The sequence below is a fragment of the Sipha flava genome, unplaced genomic scaffold (genome assembly GCF_003268045.1).
Source record: "Sipha flava isolate LNK unplaced genomic scaffold, YSA_version1 217_pilon_pilon, whole genome shotgun sequence".
Taxonomy (NCBI): domain Eukaryota; kingdom Metazoa; phylum Arthropoda; class Insecta; order Hemiptera; family Aphididae; genus Sipha; species Sipha flava.
The window spans coordinates 834,393-857,233 of NW_020272843.1; the positions used below are offsets into that span (position 1 = coordinate 834,393).

A 22,841-nucleotide genomic window follows, 5' to 3' on the forward strand; every position below is an offset into this window, starting at 1 on the left:
TTTGAATTCACTATAAATAGTAAATGGCCTGAACAAATGGTTCCCAAACTAGATAGAAAACTAACACTTGAAATAATAAAAAGATACATTTAATTTCTCAAATTACTTAAAAGTTATAACTATTATCATAGAAATTGTAACTAATAAGAATTGATACATAAAAAAAAAAGAAACTTAAATTTAAACATGTACAAAATATTAATTTTACATAGGAAATATTTATACAGATTCAATCAGCATGTTCATGTTGTGCTTCAGCTTCACGCCAAATATTCTTAATGTCTTCAACACATTTTCTCCAGAAATTCATTGTCCTAACATAATATAGCGTCCAAAATATAATAACAAACCAGGCCAACCAAAGAGAGTAGTCATAATCATGATTTCCAAATCCAGGAACAGGCTTCACGAAATCAGCTACAGAAATTTCCACTTTTTCTTTAGGAGGGAGATCTATATAAAAATAGTTTGAATTATACATTGATATATCAATTATTTGTTATATTTATTTTTAAAAAAAAAATATTTATAACTAAACATTAAAAGTATTAAACTATAGTTAAAATGCATTTTATAAAAAATGTTTATAGTCTAATTTTAGTATTCGAATTAATAAACTAGACAGTTCATAATTTTTTAACTTATATTTAAAGTATTTTTCCTACAATTGTTATATCTCCACCCAAAATAAATTAACTACTCTAACAGGATCAAATCACAAAATACTATATAATTTTAATTATAATAGTATACCTGTGGTGTAGGCATAAGGTGATATCATTACTTTTAGAGTTAAAATTAAAACAGTGGCTGGACAAAAAATAATGTTATTCCCCAACAGGTAACTTAGGGTAAATTACTATTACCAAGGTTACTCTAATTCTTATGTGATCATGACCTAGTACACTAGGACACTTACTATTTAATATAATGCAGTCAGTCATAAACTCATAACTATTATACAACAAAACAAGTAAAATTTCATGATTATCAGTCAATAAATCCCCAACACTTCTACACACATTGTTGAAAAATATAATATCAAGCAATTACAAGAAAGGACTTACACAGAGCCACAACAGACGCAGTACAATAAATTACCTACACAATATTTTATCATATATTTATTTTTACTTATTACTATAACTTTTACTTATTTACTTTATATTTAAAATTTTATATTGTCTTATGTCAAATTGTGAATGTTATAATTAATAATGTTATACTAAATTCATATTAAATAATAATAATAATAATTTGGATCTTCAAGCACTCATTTTTTGATAAATATAATTTTAACATATTAAATCTACTGGTGTATGTTTTATAGTAATAACTAGGGTTAGGATTTGTATACAACAGTATGTTTTTTTTTGGGAATTTTGATTATTGATTTTATCAGTAATGTCCACAAATCACCTCATGAGATAAATGGTGGTGTTTTTATTTTGCATGTTTTTGGATAAAATACATATTATTGCATATTTCGATTATAAGAATGCAAAAAATGAATGTTTTATAGTATATTTCATAGTCGATATTTATAATTTAATATTAATATTTCATATTTAATTCTAGCCCAGCTGATTAAAGTATAAACATTGATTTTTTTGTTGAACATACATTTTATTTTATTTTATTTTATTTCTCAATTATATTATATTAAGATAAACAGCTAACCACTGATGTATTTCAATAAATAAATAATTTATTTGTAACTTTATTTTTATGATTATCTTATAATAATTTAAATGCATATTTTACAATTTTTTTTTGAATACAAATCCTAGCTCTGGTAATAACTAACAAAAAATATTATATAAACATAGTATCAAATAAATACAATTATACATAATAAGTGATCATCATACATACCTGTATGTCTAATAACAAATTTGGTAAACTCATAAAGTGAATAGTCGGAACCATTGTATTTAGCAATTGGTTTGCCATTGTGGAACAGAACTAATGATGGCACACCAATTATTCCATACATTGTGTTATACCTTTTATAAGTTAAGTTATTAATATTTTTAATTTAACAAGTATATTTTATATAAATTCTAAATGTTTGTATTATGTACCTTTGTTCTGATATAGCATTAAATGCTACCATTTTAATTTGAGGAAATATTCTTGGTAGTACATTGAAATGAGGAGCAGCTAAAATGCTAAATTGACATGATCTAGCATAAAATAAAACCAATGAACAAACTGCTGGCATTTGACGATTATTTATTTCAGGATCAGATTTTAAGACATAACCAAGTCGAGTTGAATTAACAACCTGAAAAAATAATGATTCAAAATGTCACAAAAGATTTTAAAGAATGGAATTTAATATATTAATATAAACAACTTAAATATATATAAGATTAAGAGTGTTGAAGTAGTCATTCTAAAAATGTTTAAACGGTACTTCAAGATTAATAATGTTGATATTTTAATCTTTAGTACACAATGATAATATGATATTCAAATTATAAACTATACAAAAAATTTTAGAGATTTACACATGTTATAATGTTAGATTATAATAAATTATTTGTTAGGGACTTTGAAAATGGTAGTTTTCTGAATCTGATATCCATATATATATATATATATAACATAGGGATTTAGAAATTTTTTATTTTCAATACACCATATCTATTACCTAGTCAGAGTGAGTGGTTAATTTTAGTTCTTGATAAACCATAGACGATAAAAAAAAATATCAATTATTGACTAATAACTATTTTTAAAACCATTTATTAATATTTTAATATTAATAAAGTATTTAAATTGTAAAATATATTACCTCAACAGAAACTTCAGTCTGATTTAATGGTACAAAACCAGTACAATTTACAATCCTTGAATTGTTAGCAACTGTAACATTAGCTAATGGTTCATTTATTGATGGTAAACTGGTATTTGTATTATCAGTAATTAGTTCTGCGTAAAGAACAGATGACAAAAAGGAACTGAATTTGAAGTCTTTTCCACCATTACTGGCAGTACTAGTAGTTAAATAAGCTTGCATAGTTGGCAGGTAGTTATGCTCTTTTTCCAACTTTTTCTAATAAATTTATTAAAATTAAATTCAAACTCTTATTCAGTAAATAAAAAATAGTTTAATACCTGAAAGTTTTTAATAGCATTGCTTATTGCTAGGATATCAGAAAAATCAGTTACTTGTGGTATAGTAGAAAGATTTTTTGGTGAATCTGGGGCTTCCAGTGGTCCAAATTTACTATCGTCTATGTGTATATTTTCTTCATATTCAGCTAAAAATAAATGTTCAATGTTATATTGGACTTGGAGCAATATTCTAAAATAGTATCTCACCATATACCAGTCCACAATAAGATAAAAATGACAAAATATTAGAAAAATACATAATTTGATTCTAAATAAGACACAAATGTCTAAATGCACATAAAAACAGAGATAAATTGAACCAACAAAAATGATAGGTTATATTTATGAGCTACATTAGACCATTTCAAAGACTTAACAGTTTACCAATTAAGAAAATAATCAACACGTTAGTAGAAAAATGGATACGAACACCTGACCAATACTACTTAATCATATGAAATATATAAAAATATAAAACGAAAAAATGAATTACACTAAATTATCAAAACACAATGGTATATGGTAATTGCTATATGATAGCATAATATAGTCATAGAAACGGTTTAAAATATATATGTATATCTTAAACCGTGGTCATAGACTTCTGTACCAACTAGATAAGCTACTCATGGCATTAATCATTAAAAATGATGCAGTCTGGCGGGAGTGCTCTTATCACACATCTACCATATCTTCGATTGGCAAAAAATTTTAAATACTTGCTGGGTACTATTCTTACTAGTTCTTCAATAAGTCAAATTTAAATAAATGAGAAAACATAAAAGTTAAATATAATTAAGGTGAAAAAATACAATTTTTATCACAAATACTATATTTTTGACGACATTAACGGTTTTAACATATTCGTTTTTAATAAAATCACAATATCTATCACATTTTATTAAATAAAACAAATTTAGTTAATTGATGTCGTTTATTAACAATATTTGAAGTTTTTGCTCTAGCAATAAGATGTAGTCGTATTTTTAAATATTTTTTACAAATTAGTGTTACTAAATCTAATCTGATTTTGTAAAACTATTGTGTTGTGGACCTGATTGATTTTCACTGTGGCATTCTTTTTAACACAAATAATTAAGTTAGATTTGTAAAAAAAAATTCAAACACGAATACTGGAGATGGGTAAATATTTATATTTTATCAATTTTAAACAGTAAGATTTTGACAGAATTCTTGACAAATAGATTAATTGATTTCACATTCGTGAGTTCCAATCAAAGAGTGTCTTATGATAGTTCCCGAGTGTAGTTATATACTAAATTATACCTGAATGTGCGTCAGAGGTGGTCGATTATGTCCACGTTTTTGAAATGTCATTCGTTCTTAAGTGGTTGTTTCTAATCAGCACACCACTCATCGTAATTACTTATTATCTTAGTAATACGTGATACGTTTACAACAATTGGAACACGTTATATTTTGTAAAATATTGAAATTATAATCATAATTTTTAGCTGAGATTATTATTTTTACAGAAAAACCAGATATAATAGAAGTAAAATAGCATGTTAATTTAACTAACAAATTTTCAATGTACCTATTTAACTAATTTCAAAACATTATTCGAATTCTTTAATAATCCTACTCTATTTTTTACATCAATTAATTCTTCTTATTTTCTAGCTAAACAAATTTTTTCCATCTATCTCTGTTCAGAGCTGTTTCAAAAATATTGTCTATCTCAAGTTGGCTTAATTCTTTTTTATTCTTGTCCATCCATTTCTGTTTTAATTTTCCAACCGGCCTCCTTCCCTGAGGAGTCTACCTTAATACATCATTTGCTATTGACTTAGTCCTTAACACATGTCCAAGCCAACTCAGTCTTTTGTGGCGTATTTCTAATAATATGTTTGGTTTTCCGAATAGTTCCTGCAATTCGCTGTTAGACCTAATTTCGTATGTCTGGTCTTCGTTTCTTTTTGATCCGTAGATTCTCCTAAGGAATTTCCTCTCCATGATAGCTAGTCTATTCTCATTTCCTTGGGTCGTGGACCATATCTCACATTATCACTGGTCATTATCACAGGGACGCTGGAACGGGGGGCGTAATAGGGGCAAGTGCCCCTCCAGATTTTTTTGTGAAGGGGCAAAGAGTATGTTTCGCCCCTTCAAATATAGGTACGAACTCAGTTGATACTTCATGTGGAACAGCTTGGAGAAGAATTTGAACTGGGTATACATATATATAATATTTTTGGTAATAATAATAATCTATTATGACTAAAATTATAGATTAAATTAATTAAATTTACCATGGGATTAACAGTTAATCCCATGGTATATTTAACACAGTATTTCTGTCTATAAGTAAAAAATTGATTTGAAGATAAGACTACAGTTCCATACAGAATTTATCTTCACTCGTTCGAGCTATTTATAATAAAGAAAAACAAACGTGTTATCAACATTAATATTTATATTTTGTTGATAACATGTTTGTTGTTTATTTTCGACAAAAGTATTGTTTCTATAGTATTGATACTGTCGTGTGCAGTACGTACAGCTTATACCTAGTCAGTAGTCATTATTGCATATTATTATGTCATTATGATACGTGGTTCTTAGTTGCATGGCTTTTTGAGTGATTTTAAATTACTGATTTATTTACCACTATCTTTTTATAAGGTTGTTGAGTATTTTAAAATAACTTAAATTGTTTTTTTATCCTACCAGGAAAACTATAATTGTTGTATTGAAAAAAAAAATTTAAATTAGTATAGTAATAGTAGTTGATTAGAGGCTACCTTCAGTTTGCCCCCACAAAATATATTATGTTCCGGAGTCCCTGCTGGCTAGTACTATGTAAAGTCGTTCTTTTAATTTTTTTGACGGTAGTTTTGACCCCAATAACCCCTGAGGGCGTACAAACATTTGTTCCCTGATGTAATGCGTTTTTTTATTTCTTCGTGGTTGTCATTTGTGCTACTTAAGTTAGTGCCTAAATATTTCAAATCATTTACCTCTTCAAACATATATCTTCCGACCTGTAGTACAGCAGTATTTTGCACCTGACCATTTTTCCTACCGATTCGCATATATTTTATTTTAGTCTCGTTAATGTTGAGTACCCGTTTTTTCGCACCTTGTATCAGCAATTCTGTTACTTTTTGAATGTCCTGCTCACTTTCGCCTAATATTACAACGTCGTCGGTATATGCTAATAGTCACGGGCGTCACTAAAGTCCACTTTTTGGGGTAGCAAAGTTTATTTTTAGAAAGTTACAAAATACATTTTTAAAGGTTTAATATGATAACTGGCTTACTGGCTTAACTGGCTAACTCTTCTTCTTAAATATTTATAGTTGGATTTGATATGATTTTTTAAATTTATTTTCGGTCAAGTTTCAAAGAAAAACTCATGTTTTTTCAATTATTGTTTCTAGTACTAAAACGAATGAAATAACAAATTATAATAATCAACATCCATAAAAATTATCATCCACAATTGTCATATCTTGTTTAAAATCTGAATGAAAACCACTACCGAATTTTCTTTTAATTTGTTTATTTTTATGTAATTTGTATTTTTACACAAAGTTCAAAATACAGTTTTATCTAGTACTTTTAAATTGATTAAGTCAAAAATATAGATATACTTTGTAATTTCTTTCTAACAAAGTCCAAAATACTATTATACTTTATATTGAATCAAATTCAAAAGATGAATGAATTTTGTGTTTTGATGCTACTTTATTACAAATGTACTGAGGACTACCGAACATTGATACCTACGGGCTATGAAATTAAAAGACACTAACGTCGTTAAATAAAATTGTACAAATACAGATACACTAATTTAAAAATAATTTGAAAGTTTATGAAGATAAAAAAAAAATTAATTTTTTGTTCTAAAATACGTAAGTGAATTTTCTGTGCAAACAAATACTTTTTTTTTTTTTTATTGCAGACGGTAAAATAATACTTCATAAAATACTTTATAAAATAATAAAATATAACATAAAATCAGTTCTTTACACATGATTTATTAAAAAAAAATCAGAATTCGATCATCTTTAACTTAACATCATATAAATATCGCAATATATGAATCATAGTGACAGTGAGACATATTATAAGTACCTAAGACTCCAATTCTTGTTAAATATTCCGCTTTTATACAGTATTATATTGTATAATTGTAAAACTTATACAGTTATAGCTTTAATTATAACTTAGTCATTGGGTGTAAAATATTTATCACATCTCTTAAAGTTTTTTTATTAAAAATTAGTTGATTGAAACTTGTATTTTTAACACTCACAGTTTAATAATTAATATTTTTTTATTTAAAAACTTTCCAAATCAATTATAAAGCCCAAACAATACAATTTTTTATGGTTAATTCAATTATGTATTATTGAATTGTGTAGATGTTTTGGTCCTAATAATAACAGATTAAAATATATAAGGATCAACTTATGTTATTTGATATTAGCCTGTCTAATATATAAAAACAACGAGACTTTGAGAGTAAAAATTATTGCAATGTTTCACTGTCATCAACAAGTTTTGGGATGCAGTGTGTCCTTTAACTCTCTTCCAGCATCTTTAATGTAACTATGGTAGCCCTGAATTTCAGATGAAAATCAATAAGGGTATGTATAACACTATTAATTTTCCTGCTTACCCACAGATAAAGTTTAACATTTTGTACTAAAATAAATTAGTATTTTAATAAAATAAAATGTCAAAAGCCACATCTTTAGACATTGACGGAATGAGTAAGTCTTAAAAATTATAACATTATATAAAATTAAAATCTTAATCCATATGTTATTGTTTACATTTAAATTTAAAAAAATCACAAAAAAAAATGGTTATTAAAGTCTTATTATTAGATAATTACGGAGGTATGTAGGTAATTAATCTAAATAAATCCAATAATTAAATCTGAGATATTGAATTCAATTATTCGTCGTATTAAATTAATTTAGTGCATTTTCTAATGTAAAACAGCAGGTAACAATAAATACTTTTTAAATTAAATATTAAGGATTTTTGTCATTTTTTTTAAATGTTATATCTATACTGTGGATATTGGGTATTTTTAATTTTTATTATTATTACAAGAAAATGAATTTAAATTAATTAACCAAGTTCTTTATTATGATGTTGACAGGTGCTGAAGAGAAAATAGAACAAATTAAAATTATGCGAGAATTAATTCGTCTCAAAGAGAAGGCTGGAAATGGTTGTAGATCTGCTTTCCAAAAGAACGGGAAGAAAAAAAACTTAATCAGTGACACTGTGATGTCCGTTGTATTTGTTACTAGCTTCGTCTTGATTGTGGCAATGGCGGTATACTCATTTCGCACTTTATACCTGGCAATACAAAAAAGATTCCCTTCTTCCCATACAGAATTGTAATAAGTAATGCACACTCAATCATTATTAATACTATTTTTATTTTGTACATTAGATTTGTTTAATAATAATATTTAATCTTAGGATATGTATATGTGTATTCTTTAGATACATAAGTAACATTTATTCATAATTATCTCCATATGACGTGATTATTGTTCTATACATATTTCTTTTTTGTAGTTCTTTTGAATATAATTTGTATAACAAGTGTCTTAATATAACATATGAATACATACTTTGGTAGTACTTTTTACATCAAAAAATTACATTTTTGTTAGTTTTGAACAATTCAATTATATATTCACTTATTTATTTCCGGATTCTATAAGTTTTTTCAAAATGGTCATATTTTCTGACGCCACGGCCTGCCGATAAGTAGTTATGATTTCGGTTTTGTTATTGTTCACTAATATAAAATGTTAATATTATTATTTTAAAAGAAAGTTGTAGATAACATATAACAGTAAAGTACTAAATTAAAACTGGTTTGTGATTTATTATTTTTAACTGATATATTTTATTTTAGAACATAAATAAATAAAATTTGTTGGTTTAAGGTACGGTCTGTGAGTAAATATAAATAATAAGTAATCATTACATTTTTTGCTTTAATCATAATTTAAATTAGTAGATTTATATTGTATAATTTTCTCTACAAAAATTAAATAAACCACAAATCTTACAACTGTTGAGTAAGTTATGCTTCTAAGTTGTAAGTTTTGAATCGTAATCATTTTAGGTTTAGATTCATATTAGTATGACTTATTTGCAGTTATGATCTTACCTCTAATTCGAGACGCATTTTGAATAATTGTATTAATTTTCTTTAAAGTTGCTAATAATTGCTCATGGTTTTCACATGTGACTTGATGATTTTGAATCATTTGTTTATCAATAAGGTAAATCTCATTCAAGCATTTTTCCATATTAAATCTGAATAAAAAAAAAAAAAAACTTAAACTAAGGTTTTATACAATAAATAAATCAGTCTTTTTTTACACATCATTTAAAAGTCGAAAGTCTTCTGCTTGTACAATAAGATTTTTTAACAAAGTTGAACTATCGGCTATTGACGTATTTAATTTAATCGAGTTTTGCTGAAGTGTCTTCACGGTTTGCATATTTCTCCATAAATCATCGAGGACTTTGGGAAATTCTGCTAAAGACTATTTAGAAATAATTGGTAATTAATATAAAATTTAAATAATTTAATAACATTAATAACCTTCCCCGTAACATACATCAATCTGATCAAGGTTTAGATATGATGCTAGCGACTGTATAATATCGGCTGTAAGGTTTATATTCTCAGAGAATATACTCATCATTTCTTTTTCAAATGTGATGCAGGTAAGTGAAGAATCTCTCAAAGACTTGATTGCTATCTTCCAAAAGTGTTGACCATCACTTTTTACAGGAGTTGTTTGTGGCACAATAAAATTTTGACTTAACCATAAATCCAACTTAAAAAGTAATATTATTATAAAAAATTATTGATTGTATGAAATCATAATATCTTACCCTTTGCACTCTTTCAACTAAGCGAAATTTGACATAACTTTGTAAGACATCCTCATTTTCTGGATAATTAACCAATAAATACATTGAAAATTTTGGGAGTTGTCGAGTAAGTTCAAATACATGAAATTGATCAATATCCACACTTGATCCTACAAAAGCCTGATCAAAATTATATTTTATCCATTTGGATATTGATAATTTAGGATAAATTAATAATTAATTGATTTAATTATTAAATTGTTTCTTTAGTTCAATAATATAACTTAATAATAATAATATTGCATAGGTATTATAGAATCGATTTATATAATTAATTCATAGATTTAAGTATAAATGCAAAACTGTTAATTCAAAAACATTCATAAATAGTACTAATCAAAAAATAATTATAATGTATGATTTTCCTCTAAATTATGCTTTTACTATTTATCTACATTTCTATCGAGAATGTGATTTTACCGATTTAGGTACTAGATTATTCCATCATTAAAAAAGAAATGTTTTGAAACATAAATAATTATTATAATCCCATTAAAATATCAAAAGAATTTGTTGTACAAACTTACTCGAATGTGAATATCTAATAATATATCTTTTGGGGGTATCAAAGAAATATTCAATTCAGACGAAACATTATCTCTTTTCGGATGTATAACCTGAGTTTCATCTTCGAAAATGCCTTCAGCAAATATTGTCACTGCTTTTAAAATCATTGAATTGTTAGTTGACAATTTTAATAATACACATGGATCCTAAAGATGAAATATTATCGAATCATTGTGACGACTTTATAAATAAAACTATTAATATAATAGACTTAGTTCTTACAATGGTTTCTTCTGAAACAGACACTTCAGTAATAAGCCGTGTATCTCCCTAAACAATGAAAAAGTTAATATAAAAGTTAATACTATATTTTTACAGGAACGAGTGAGTTATAAATAGGCACTGAATAAAAAAAATTCAATCTTACTGGAATACCATGCCCTTCGTGAGAAGCTTTCGTATAGTTATTTAACTCAGCCATCAATATTTGTCTTTTTTGTAAAAGATCATGAACAACATTAGTTTGAACACCTGATTCCACTTTTAAACTTGTATTATCATATCCTCTGACTAAAAAAAAAACTATCATTAATATCTGTATTATATGAAATAATTATGTATAATATATTACATATCTTATTTTTATTTGAAAATTAAAAATAATCCTACTAGATACCTTCACCGGTAGTTGAAATTACAATCATTTGACACTTTCCTGCCCTTCTATAATCTCCGACAACTATACCAGCTATGCTTGTTGATAATACATCTCTAAAAATTACTTCCCCGGTAATAGAGTTTCGTGCATCTACTTTTCCATTTGACCATCCAGTTATCAGTTCTTCTTTACCATCTCCATCCAAATCATATTTTTCGAGGAAATTCACTGAACTTTTAGACTAAAATTATTCATGTAAAATTAATATGCTATTCCAACAGAATAATTTCAACAGTACATATTATTGACTATGTAATAATTTTTAAACAAAATTATTTTAGTCAATATTTTTTGCATGTATCTAGTTTAAAATACGTATTAATCAAAGTTAACGGCTATGAAACAAAAATTTTAAAAACAATGGGTCATAAAGAGGACATATAACATTCGCAATTATCATGTTATTATTACCTTTACTCTCCATACTCGTCGAAATTTGTCGTACACACCAACAGTGCCATTATCTAATGCGTACGCAAATCTTCCTGGTGAAAAATGAATCAACGAACAAATTGATGAGGTTTCAGATATTTCATTTACAATTATATCATCTTTAAATTCCCTAATTTCATAATCGTCAGAACCAACAAGTATCTGAAATTTAATAAATCAAACTTTAACAATTATTTATTGTATATAAGTATACCGATAACTGTGTGATTAGGAAAATGTATTAACCAAACTACCTTCATTAAAATGTAATTAAAAATATTGTATAGTTATTTACTTTATAAAATTCTCGTATCATTAGCTACCTTGAACTTTCAACTACGTATAAAAACCATCAACCTCAATCATACGTTGAATCTTGTTAGATGTTAGACAATTAACTATTTACATTAATTATAGCTTTCCTCATAGGTTCTCGACATTCACAACCCCGAGTACTCTCCTTGAATTAATAAATTATCACTTTTCCCTAGCCTAGTTACATTAACCATACCTAGACACCTGCATACTTATAATTTCATTTTAGCTTTACAACTGGCATTCATTCTTTTTTTAGGCTTATGAATAATAACGTTATTAAAATATGTAGTTATTAATTTACCTCATTAGATCCATCTAAATCTACATCCATGACAATTATAGATCTGACGTTGTCACCTGTTACCGTCCAAAGGATTTCATTACCTTTATAATCAAACGCTTGAATTGAACAATTACCACCAATAATAATTGCTGGATCTTTCATGGAACTTAATTTACCAATAGAAATTGCTGCAACGCCATCAGGTATCTAATAATGTACAACATGAAACTTACAAAAAATTTAAATTTGTTAACGTTAAAATTTAATGAAGATATTAAATAAAACTCTAAATAAAAAAAAAATTAAATTAAAATTAAAAATTATTAAATAGTTAACACTCGTAAATTAATTCATAAATAAAAAAATAAGTTTATATGTAGAAATAAATAAATAAGTAAATAGATGCTTAGGCTGGAGTGTTATTATATTTGTAAAGTACGACCGGTTTCGAATTAAAAATTCATCATCAATTATATCCAAAGTCAATAATATATTCACTTGCAATTATATTGACTTTACCATACATATACACCTATCGATTATTTTTTTTATTCGAAAGCGGTTATACTTTTATATATAAATTCGAAATAGTTTCGTCTTTGGATACTGAACCTTCTTTAGTCATTACTTGTTATGACTTAAGAACTGTTCAGAATTTTGTATTATTTTTCAGTTTCTTATAAAAGTAATTGATTACAGTTGGAAGTAATAACTTTACGCTTAATATGCTTTGCATTTTAAATATCAGTTTTAATAATATTATAATATTAACAAAATATTTATATTATAACAACTGGAGGTCGAATATTTATGTAAATTATAGTGTACCGAAACGTTCCCAGAAAAGGTCTTGTTCTATTACGTTGAATGATGTTGAATAAAATAATAACTTGTTATTATTAAGAAATATTGATTGTTTTATTTTAATACAAAAGAAATATTAATGTTATTTATTATAATAATAAAATAAAAAAAAACACTGGTAAATTTGAAGAACGAGTTCATAAGCTCGACCCGAGAATCAGAAGTCACGGATTAGCTGGGTAGTGGTTAATATGTCCAACTAGTGTTCACGTTTGTTGTATTGAACTAATTCTAACTTTTCATGAGATCTGTATCGTTTTTTATACTAATGAAATTACATGGTTCGAATAGCAAACATAATAAAAGATGACAACTATTATTTATTGCTAATTTTACCTATTAAATACAATGTTAACATAATATTTTATAATATTTCCTTTCGCCATATAAATATTAAAAAACTATCAAAATTAGTTATATAAAATAATAAAGAAGAAGTGAATATGTAATCTGAATAAATTAGGTGAACCTGATAACTACAACATTCATATATTACTGCACTTCACCGAGAATAATTTTGATTACAAATTTTTACGTCACACACTATATAGATTCATATGGATCATTTTTGTTTTTGTATATTTTTCATATTTGAGTAAAAATGACGATACAATTTACTGTATTTATCTATATACTTGTACAAAAATGAATATTTTATAAATATTAAATAAAATAGTATTTTAATTTGATAAATTAAAAAAAAAAAGAAAGAATAGGATTAGAATTTGCTAAATTAAAACGTAAGTATTGTTTAAAAACTCAGGGTATTCTCAAATTAATACAATTTGTGGAATATTAAACGGAGAAATAAGTAACGAAAATTAAGCTATTGTAGAATTGTTACCTGAAGACATATTCTGTTTTAAATATGCGCTAATAGTGTCTTGTGACGTAAAAATAAGTTTTTTTACGTATAAATATAAACTATGTGACAACCGTAAAAGCTTCAATATTAAAAATCTGAAATTATATTTGTTTATTCTAACTTTGTGTTGGTATTTTTTCCAATATTAATATTTTTTGTTGTTAATTCTGAATTTATATAATTTATTAATAAGTACTTATTCCGTAATTATTAAATATTAGCCAATTTTAATAGTTTATACGATATTATTTACCTATTTGTAATGATTTTTTTAGCAAATTATAAGGAATTTTTTTTATATTTTTGAATTTTCGTGTATACAAACATGTGCATATTCAAAAATATTTTTACATACAAATTTGAGTTTTAATTATAACCAACAATTCATTTCATGTGGGTCGTGAAACAACCAATCTGTCGTTAACGTGATAAAAGTATTTTAGTAATCAAAATCTTAAGTTCTTTGAGTTGAACTTTTGTTTATCTTGAGCTAACTAGTCACGGATAGAGAATGAGATGATTACCGGATTATATATTAGTTTCAAAAATTTGTTCAAAAATTTTCACTTATGTGATTATATCTAACATTATAGGCTATTGATAGTTGGTTATTCCGAATAACAATATTTTATTCAATTTTGTTTTATAATAAATTATATTATATGTATAATAATCTATAATAAATCATAATAATAAATTGATAATATAATAATATAATATAAATTGAAAAAATTGTTGATAAATTTATAAAAAGTATTGAATTTTTGTCTTAAGTGTCCTAAAGCTGTATAATTAAACCATGATCACACTCGAACACTTTTCAAATCGTGCCGTCTAGACATGCAACATGAATAGTAATAGCAAGTAATAATAATAATAATAATAATAATACGTTAACAACTATGCAAACGATGTATACAATACTATTGATAATACAATAATTACATACAATACATAATAAGTGATTATAAGTAAATAATATTTGTCCCATTTGTGAATAATTGTAAGAATAATTGCCGTTGATTCGATAATATTAGAGTCATATAAATAGCATGAAAATATAATAGGAATGCAGTTGTACATGAGTACAGTTGTATATGAGGCGTCCGTCTATGCCGTTCTTCAAGGTCTAATAAAATAGCCGATCAAGTTGGCACAACGATTTTACCGGTGAACCACGATGTGAGGTGGGCATGACGTTATCTTTTACAGTTTTACCCGCATTTCCGTAGTGAGTGTACATTAAGTATTAAACGTGTTGTGACAACACTTTTTCCTCAAGTATGATATTACCGAAGGGCTCTCTGCGCAACACGTGTTCAGTTATCGGTCTGTAAATTTCTTCTTTCAGTCAATTTTGTATTGTTTTAAGTTTAAATTTCAAACATGGCGATTGATCAACGTTCATTAATTGTTAATTTGCATGATGTAAAAGCATTAAAGTTTGGCTCATTTAAATTGAAATCCGGCGAATTATCAAAATATTACCTGGACCTAAGAGTGATCGTATCGTACCCGTACTTGCTTGTCAGTATTAATGTTGAGTTTTTCTTCATTTTTTTAGATTTTAATTTTAATTTTTTATTGTAGAAAGAAATTTGTTCGCTAGTTACCGCAGCCATTCTTGAAGATTCCTCCGATTTTTCTAAAAATCAAGTACGATTATGTGGTGTACCTTATACTGCTTTGCCTATAGCCACTGGCGTGTCTTTAGATACAAATTTACCCATGTTGATCCGCAGAAAAGAACAAAAAAAATATGGTACTAAAAAATTAATTGATGGTGAATATTGTTGTGGTGATAATGTAATTGTTATTGAAGATGTCATCACAAGTGGAGACAGTATCTTAGAAACAGTTGTGGTGAGTATTACTTTTTAAATTTATAGATAATGTTAATTATCACATTAATACATAATTTAAGACATTTAACTTACTTTAGTTTTCAATTTTTTTTTTTTTTTAGGATTTAGAGACTAGCAATTTAAATGTAGAAAATGTAATTGTTCTAGTGGATAGACAACAAGGAGGAGTACAGCGTTTAATTAAACGAGGACTTAAAATCAAAAGTCTTTTTAACATTACCGAAGTAAATATTAATTTATTAGTATACTTATTTAGGCTTTTTTATATTTTAATTATTTCTAACATATTGAAACTTATAATCTTAACTTTTTTGATTTCTGAGTAAAGATTTCCTAATTCATACTAATATTTAATTTTCTCCCTGCAATTATGAGTAAGAATACTATTGAAATCAATTTTGAATTGAAATCTTATTTAATTTTTAATATTAAAAATTCTAATGCTATTTTAAGATTAAATTGAAAATATATTGTTATGATATTATTAATTTCACTATGCAAGCAGTTCTATTTTTATTTAAACAGTAATTTTGTGTAATAGATAAAATATTGAACAAGAATCTAATTATAATCTTAAGTTTTTTAGAATGTAAATTGTAATTTAATACATTAATATTATCTTGTATCAAATATGTGCTTTTAAGTTAATTGACTAAAACAGATTCTTAGTTTGTGTAGTTCTATATTAAAAAGATTTTCTCATTCTTTTTATTTTTTATGCAAGTTTATCAAGTTTATATTTTTAGATAAATAGCTATAACAAAACTTTATGTGCAGAGTATTTCATTATTTAAAAATATAGATATGTTGTTTTTAAGATAAATAATAAATTATATAGAATGTTTTATTCTCATTCTCCAAAAATTGTACAGAATTGTACACGGTAATCCTATGATAGTTTTTTCATAACTATGTTAGTGTTTGTTTACAGTTATTTATATTTTATCAATAAAATGACAAATTAGTGTTGTTAGTGTATCTAAAACAAATATATTATTTAATATTGGGTCAAAAATGTTATTTCTAGAGCTTTTGCTTTTGTAGCATGTTCCTTAGAAAATTTGTCTCAGTTGAGTATCACGGATGCACAATGATTAAGAAAATTATAATTGAAATGAGAGTAAGAAAAAAAGTATTGAATAGAAACATATTTAAAATGAAGTGAGAGATAGTATTTTTATGTAATTATATAGTTTCAAAATGTTTGTATACACGTAAGAGAATAAGATTAATTTAACCTAACTTGAATGTTAATTTTGCTATGAATTTGCATGACTTGACTGGTTTGTGATTGGTAGAAGTTAATATTTTAATTTGATTTGACATTAGTTGTAAAAACTTTCCTTTTATAATAAGCTTTTAATTGATAATGAATGAGATAAATATTATTTTATATTGCATTGTAACATATTTATTTTGTGAATATTATCAAGTGTTAATGTTCCTTTTTATTCATTTTATCTAATTTAGCTTGTATTTGAATATACATTTCTAATTTAAACCTTGAATATTTTAAATTTTAAGTTGATATATATGAAAATCTGTTTTGGTGAATTATACTTATTTTTTACTAAATTTATACTATTTTACTGATTATCATTAGTTGAACAATTTTAAAAATATTGTTCATTCTTGATTAATTTCTTCTATAATTCTGCATAATATACGGAAATTATTTACTGTAAGTTAAAACATTCTTTTGTTGTTTGATTTTGAATTACTGCTCACTAAATTTTGAATTATTATGTTAGTCTACTCAATTTATAAGTGGTAATAAATAAGTAGTAAATATTGAGGAATAATTTTTTAAAATTAATATGTTGCAAACGTTCAATAATTATAATTCATATTCTTTATTTGAAACTACAAACATTATATTTTGGATATTAAAACATTGTTTAGATTGTGACAATACTAAAAGAAGAAGCAAAAATAAGCAAGGAAGAATATCAAGATGTTATTGATTATGTTGAAAATAATCAAGTTGAACGAGTGACAATTTGTAGAAGTAATCATTTTTTAGTGTAAAATATATGACCTTCAATAATCAGACCTTTAATCCCATTTTAAAAACAGTGTTATAATGAATTATTTTAAATTATTTTTTTATTACTTTTATAGAAAATCCATCAAGAACAAAAATGGGATTTAATGAAAGATCAGAATTATTGGAAACCTCCAAAATAACTCAGAAAATCTTTAAATTAACTTTAGAAAAGAAAAGCAACTTATGTGTTGCTGTTGATGTTGATACCGCTGACAAACTTTTAGATATTACTGAAAAAGTAGGACCCTACATTTGCATTTTAAAAACTCATATTGATGCTATTAGTGGTGTCACAGAAGCTACTCTAAATAGTTTAAAACTAATGGCAAAGCAATACAATTTCCTTATAATGGAGGATAGGTAAATAAAGTGTAAAGTAGAATCATAAAATAATACTATTATAAGTTTAATTTTAATAATAAATTTATAAATTAACTTCTTTAATTATAGAAAAATGGCAGATATTGGTAACACAGTAAAACTACAATATAATAAAATAGTGAAATGGGCAGATCTAGTGACGGTACACAGTATTTCTGGTGGAATGATGTTAAAGGGCCTACAAGAAGTAATCAATGAAGATAAAGATTTATTAGGTAATCGAGGTGTATTTATCATTGCAGAATTAAGTTGTGATGGAAATTTAATATCACAACAATATATTAAAGGTAAGTTTGACTAACTTAATATTTATCCATATATTAATATTAATTTTAAATAACAATTATAGAAACTGTTAAGATATCTGAAGAATATAAAGATATTGTTGTTGGTTTGGTATGCCAATCAGATGATGTAATTCCATCACCAAGCTTAATTCAACTTACACCTGGTGTGAATATGAAAAATTCTGAAGATTCACTTGGTCAAAAATATCAAAATCCTAGCGATGTTATTTTAACCAAAGGTGCTGATATTGCTGTCGTTGGTAGAGGCATTGTTCAAGATGACAATCCTGCTGAGGCTGCTAAATTATACAAAGAATGGTTATGGAATACATATATAGAACGTGTTTCAAATTCATAAAATGAAAAATATCAAATATCTGTGTAACTTATACTTTAAGTTATAAATTGATAAATACTTTGAATTTTGTGTAATATCACACATTCCATTTTATTTTAGAACACTTTTAATGTATTTTTTTGTAAATGTATTCAACAAATTTTGTTACCCAATAGTTATACGATAGGTTTTGTGCTTTTCATTGTTCTAAAATATTATTGTTACTAATGTTATTTAAAGTAATAATAATATATTTTATTTTCAGTTAAATATTTTTTTATATTAAACTTTAGCATGAGTTAACTACAACTATTAAAATTTTTATGTAACATATATAAAGCAATAAATATTAAAAGTGTCTACTAATATTTATTTTGTCAGTTGAATTTCGTATAGGGTTAAAGTAATTTAATATTTCAGTATACAAGCTGGCAACATTTTAGTGTATGTATAGTGGTCATCATATTTTATTACCAGTATAAAACTAAATCTCAATTAAAATTGTTAAAATACCAATAAACTTAAATACAAAGTTATGATTATAAATAATTTTAAACAATTTTTTATTCATTACATTTATATTTTTCAAGAAGTTTTTTGTTTTGGTTTTTTTTTTAAATCAAAACTATTTTTATCACCTTTTTGTACTGTAATTAATTTTACTTGTTTGAATTTTAACATATTCCAGAAATATTACAATGTCAATAATTTTAATTTATTGTACATTTTAGTTTAATTTTCTTGCAACTATATAAGATAATGGTCATTACATAATCTTATAATGGATACTATTATTTTATGGAGACTTAATTTTTCATTTTTAATAGTTAGGCATTAAAAAAGCATATTACTTTACATTGGAAACCATAATACATTCTAAAAAATAATCCATTACTAAGAAAATTGAGAAATTAAATTTTATTACAGTAAATTTAAATTAATTTTGTATATTTTTGCATTGTCAGAATACAATTTTCTTACACAGACACCATAATGACTAGTTCTGGACTAACAATTGATACTTGAGTACTGAATATTAAATTTAACCAATTACTTAACTTAAAAATTAAATATAACTAAAATCTAAATACTGCTAAAATAATATAACTCACCTCTTTATAGAATAAATCACTGTTAAGATCTACATTATAAGCCAACACGCTACCAACAGTACCTACAACAAGAATGTCTTTTTCATCATTTGGAATAGCTTTTCCTGCTAATAAGGCTGTAATCTTTTGATTAATATTCAAATAAGAAATGTCCTTCTCTGGCTTGTGTGGACTATGAATTAAAATCTATAATTACACAATTTATAACAATTATTATTACCCTAATTCTCATTATTTTAAAGTATAATAAAATAAATGCAACAACTAATTAGTCTTGAGACATTCTAAATACATAATCTATTACAATAATTATTTAATATACTTAAATATAATTATATTATACATTTCAATTTAATAAAATTAATTGATGTATAATATATAAGTGGCTTGGCTAATTTTTAGGTTCAATAATTTTCTAATAAGCATAATTACAAATGTACCTACTTAATCTATCGTGACAAATGTTAATTACTATTCTAAGTATGATTAAAATTGTGTAATAACAATAATATCTGCAGTAACAACAGTATTAATTGAATAGACATCACTATAGACAGGTTGTAGCTTATAAAATATATTGTATATTATTTTAAATTTTCTACTCTATAGAATATTATAGGCACTAACTTTTGTTTGAAGAGTAAAACAGAAATTGAGTAAAAATAGAGAATTTTCACTTTTAAACCATTACAGTAATTTAAGTTTAGTGGAATTTACATAATTTTGTTTAAAATTTAAGAAATATAACGCTCGTAAGTCGTAAAATTAATATGTATAAGTTCAAGCCATTGCAAAGTATCGTGGCCTTAACCATTAATAAAAATTATAATTTCTCACGTTAAATACCTCTATGTAATTATACAACTACACTCATTCCAAGTGTAATCAAGTTTAGGCACTAATAAAAAGTAATTAGAGACGTCCAGTTAATACGGTCAGTTACGACAGTTAATAAATTATATCATCAGTATCTACGATATGGGAACAGAGAAAATGGGTACTAATCAAAATAGATCTAACATTCTCTGTTTATCGAACAGATGAAATTGGTGAGATTGCAATATTGTTATTTATTCCAAGAAGTTAACAAATATGCAATACGGTATAAATTAAGTAATTGATAAAAACGTATTAAAACTTGTACAGGTACCTATAATTGTTACCCACCTTATTTTCAGACGTTGCTGCTGTTACGCAATAATGCGATCCATCATATTTACCAATTGTAACTAAACGTGGTATTATACTATGTCTCAACTGTAATGAAAATAAAGGAACAGCCATTTCTCATCGAAAGAGTACATACACCACGAAACAATTAAAAATTTAATTTTAATAATTATCATAAATTAAATTAAACTCCTCTCATATAGTATAGCTAGGTGTATACGTGTAACACTAAATTAAATGATAGATAATAGGATATTCAATATATTACCCTTTTTATTTTATTTTCATAGTAATACACAACGCACGTCTACAAGAGTATACCTACTTATAATATATTTCGGTAACCATAGTAACTTTATTAGTAAATATTGTTAGAGTTATCAGTAGCACATAACGGCTTGTATAGTAATACAAATTTCACCAGCTGTCAGTAACGTAGTTAAAACTCAACTAAGGAGGAGAGGGTCAATTTAAAAATATCAGTATAAATATTATATTATTTTATTACCTATAATCTTTAACCGCGTTTAAAACATCATCAATTAAAAATATAAAGATGGTCGTCGTTTCATACATCACCCTTCCCTCAGTTACGCCACTTCCTGCTGTATACTGGATCGGAACTAGGGGAATGAAGATGGGGATTCATCCTCAGACATGAAATTTTAGAGGATATAATTTTTGTAGTTTATAATTTATTATTGAATATTAGTTTGGTATTTCTAAATTTATTACTAATAATGTGGTTAAAACTCAATAAATATGATTGTATACTAATTATTAGAAAAAAATTGTAAAAAGTGTATTTGATTCTTGTTCTATGATAGGGCGTAGTTTTAACATTTTCCCTGGGCTTAAAAATTCCTAGTCCACCTCTGACTCTCACACTCGAATACAAGGGGACTCCATGGGAGCGATTTCCCCCCCTGCTAAATGTCACGAAACAAAACGAAAAAAAAATTATAATATTATACGTCAAGCAATGATAAAAATTATATTTTTTCTATAGCAACTATGTATTAGAGATCAGCACGGGCTGGGCTAGCCCGACCCGGCCCGACCCACACCGGGCTTGGTCCGAACCGGGCCATAATTTTAATATTACAGGTTGGTTATAGGTGGGATCGTAATATTATTCATTGGGCCGGGTCGGTCAAACCAAAACTTATTAATTTAATTTGTAGCATTATATATTCTATATCTATAAATAATTTTATATTTAAATAATTAATAAAATATAATTAATAAAATTTAGCATATTTTTTTTTTTGTAATACATTTATTGTCTTAATAAAATGTTTTTGTCTGCTAAGTCAATACTAGAAGGAAATTACAGTTGATGCATATTTTTATTTACAAACGGGCCTGGTCGGACTAGACTTAAAAAAAATAAAATATGGACCGAGCCTGGACGATGGCAATTTATAAGTTTAAGTTTTGGGCCGGATCGGGTTGATCTACCGGATCTACTATGTATTGACATGTTTTCAAAACCCAAAAGAAAATTAGATTTTGCTCTAAAATTTTTAATTTAATTTCATACTTAATATTTTTTTTATTGTTCTTAAATAAAAAGTTTTCTTT

At 25.6% G+C, this 22,841-nt stretch overlaps 4 protein-coding genes across 7 annotated transcripts; 2 read left to right on the forward strand and 2 right to left on the reverse strand.

The window, feature by feature from the left end:
- Window positions 1-73: 73 nt before the first annotated feature.
- On the reverse strand, window positions 74-3,631 carry LOC112683032 (thioredoxin domain-containing protein 15-like). 2 transcript variants are annotated; one of them, XM_025553876.1, is made up of 6 exons: window positions 3,331-3,631; window positions 3,178-3,269; window positions 2,801-3,061; window positions 2,085-2,287; window positions 1,876-2,006; window positions 74-453 (listed from the first exon to the last, which is right to left on the reverse strand). In XM_025553876.1, the coding sequence occupies exons 1-6, from the start codon at window positions 3,380-3,382 to the stop codon at window positions 230-232; spliced, it is 963 nt and encodes a 320-aa protein (XP_025409661.1). In that variant the 5' UTR covers window positions 3,383-3,631; the 3' UTR covers window positions 74-229. The 2 variants fall into 2 exon arrangements, with proteins under 2 accessions (XP_025409661.1, XP_025409660.1); XM_025553875.1 differs by having other exon boundaries at window positions 3,124-3,269; window positions 3,331-3,629.
- A 4,115-nt stretch (window positions 3,632-7,746) lies between these two features.
- On the forward strand, window positions 7,747-8,542 carry LOC112683011. Its single transcript, XM_025553840.1, has 2 exons — window positions 7,747-7,865; window positions 8,264-8,542. The coding sequence occupies exons 1-2, from the start codon at window positions 7,829-7,831 to the stop codon at window positions 8,509-8,511; spliced, it is 285 nt and encodes a 94-aa protein (XP_025409625.1). The 5' UTR covers window positions 7,747-7,828; the 3' UTR covers window positions 8,512-8,542.
- Window positions 8,543-8,569: 27 nt separating this feature from the next.
- Window positions 8,570-21,567, reverse strand: LOC112683009 (Bardet-Biedl syndrome 2 protein homolog). Of its 3 annotated transcripts, none has more exons than XM_025553836.1 (13): window positions 21,255-21,371; window positions 20,088-20,273; window positions 12,348-12,536; window positions 11,708-11,890; window positions 11,255-11,477; window positions 11,006-11,148; window positions 10,861-10,908; window positions 10,599-10,784; window positions 10,033-10,191; window positions 9,753-9,974; window positions 9,511-9,677; window positions 9,296-9,444; window positions 8,570-8,917 (listed from the first exon to the last, which is right to left on the reverse strand). In XM_025553836.1, the coding sequence occupies exons 1-13, from the start codon at window positions 21,369-21,371 to the stop codon at window positions 8,817-8,819; spliced, it is 2,073 nt and encodes a 690-aa protein (XP_025409621.1). In that variant the 3' UTR covers window positions 8,570-8,816. The 3 variants fall into 3 exon arrangements, with proteins under 3 accessions (XP_025409621.1, XP_025409622.1, XP_025409623.1); XM_025553837.1 differs by having other exon boundaries at window positions 20,088-20,149; window positions 21,255-21,341; XM_025553838.1 differs by lacking the exons at window positions 8,570-8,917; window positions 9,296-9,444 and having other exon boundaries at window positions 9,551-9,677; window positions 9,737-9,974; window positions 21,255-21,567.
- On the forward strand, window positions 15,445-19,182 carry LOC112683010 (uridine 5'-monophosphate synthase). Its single transcript, XM_025553839.1, has 7 exons — window positions 15,445-15,585; window positions 15,649-15,921; window positions 16,025-16,147; window positions 17,826-17,931; window positions 18,045-18,330; window positions 18,421-18,638; window positions 18,701-19,182. Exons 1-7 carry the CDS (start codon window positions 15,445-15,447, stop codon window positions 18,994-18,996), a joined length of 1,443 nt encoding a protein of 480 aa, XP_025409624.1. The 3' UTR covers window positions 18,997-19,182.
- Window positions 21,568-22,841: the final 1,274 nt, after the last annotated feature.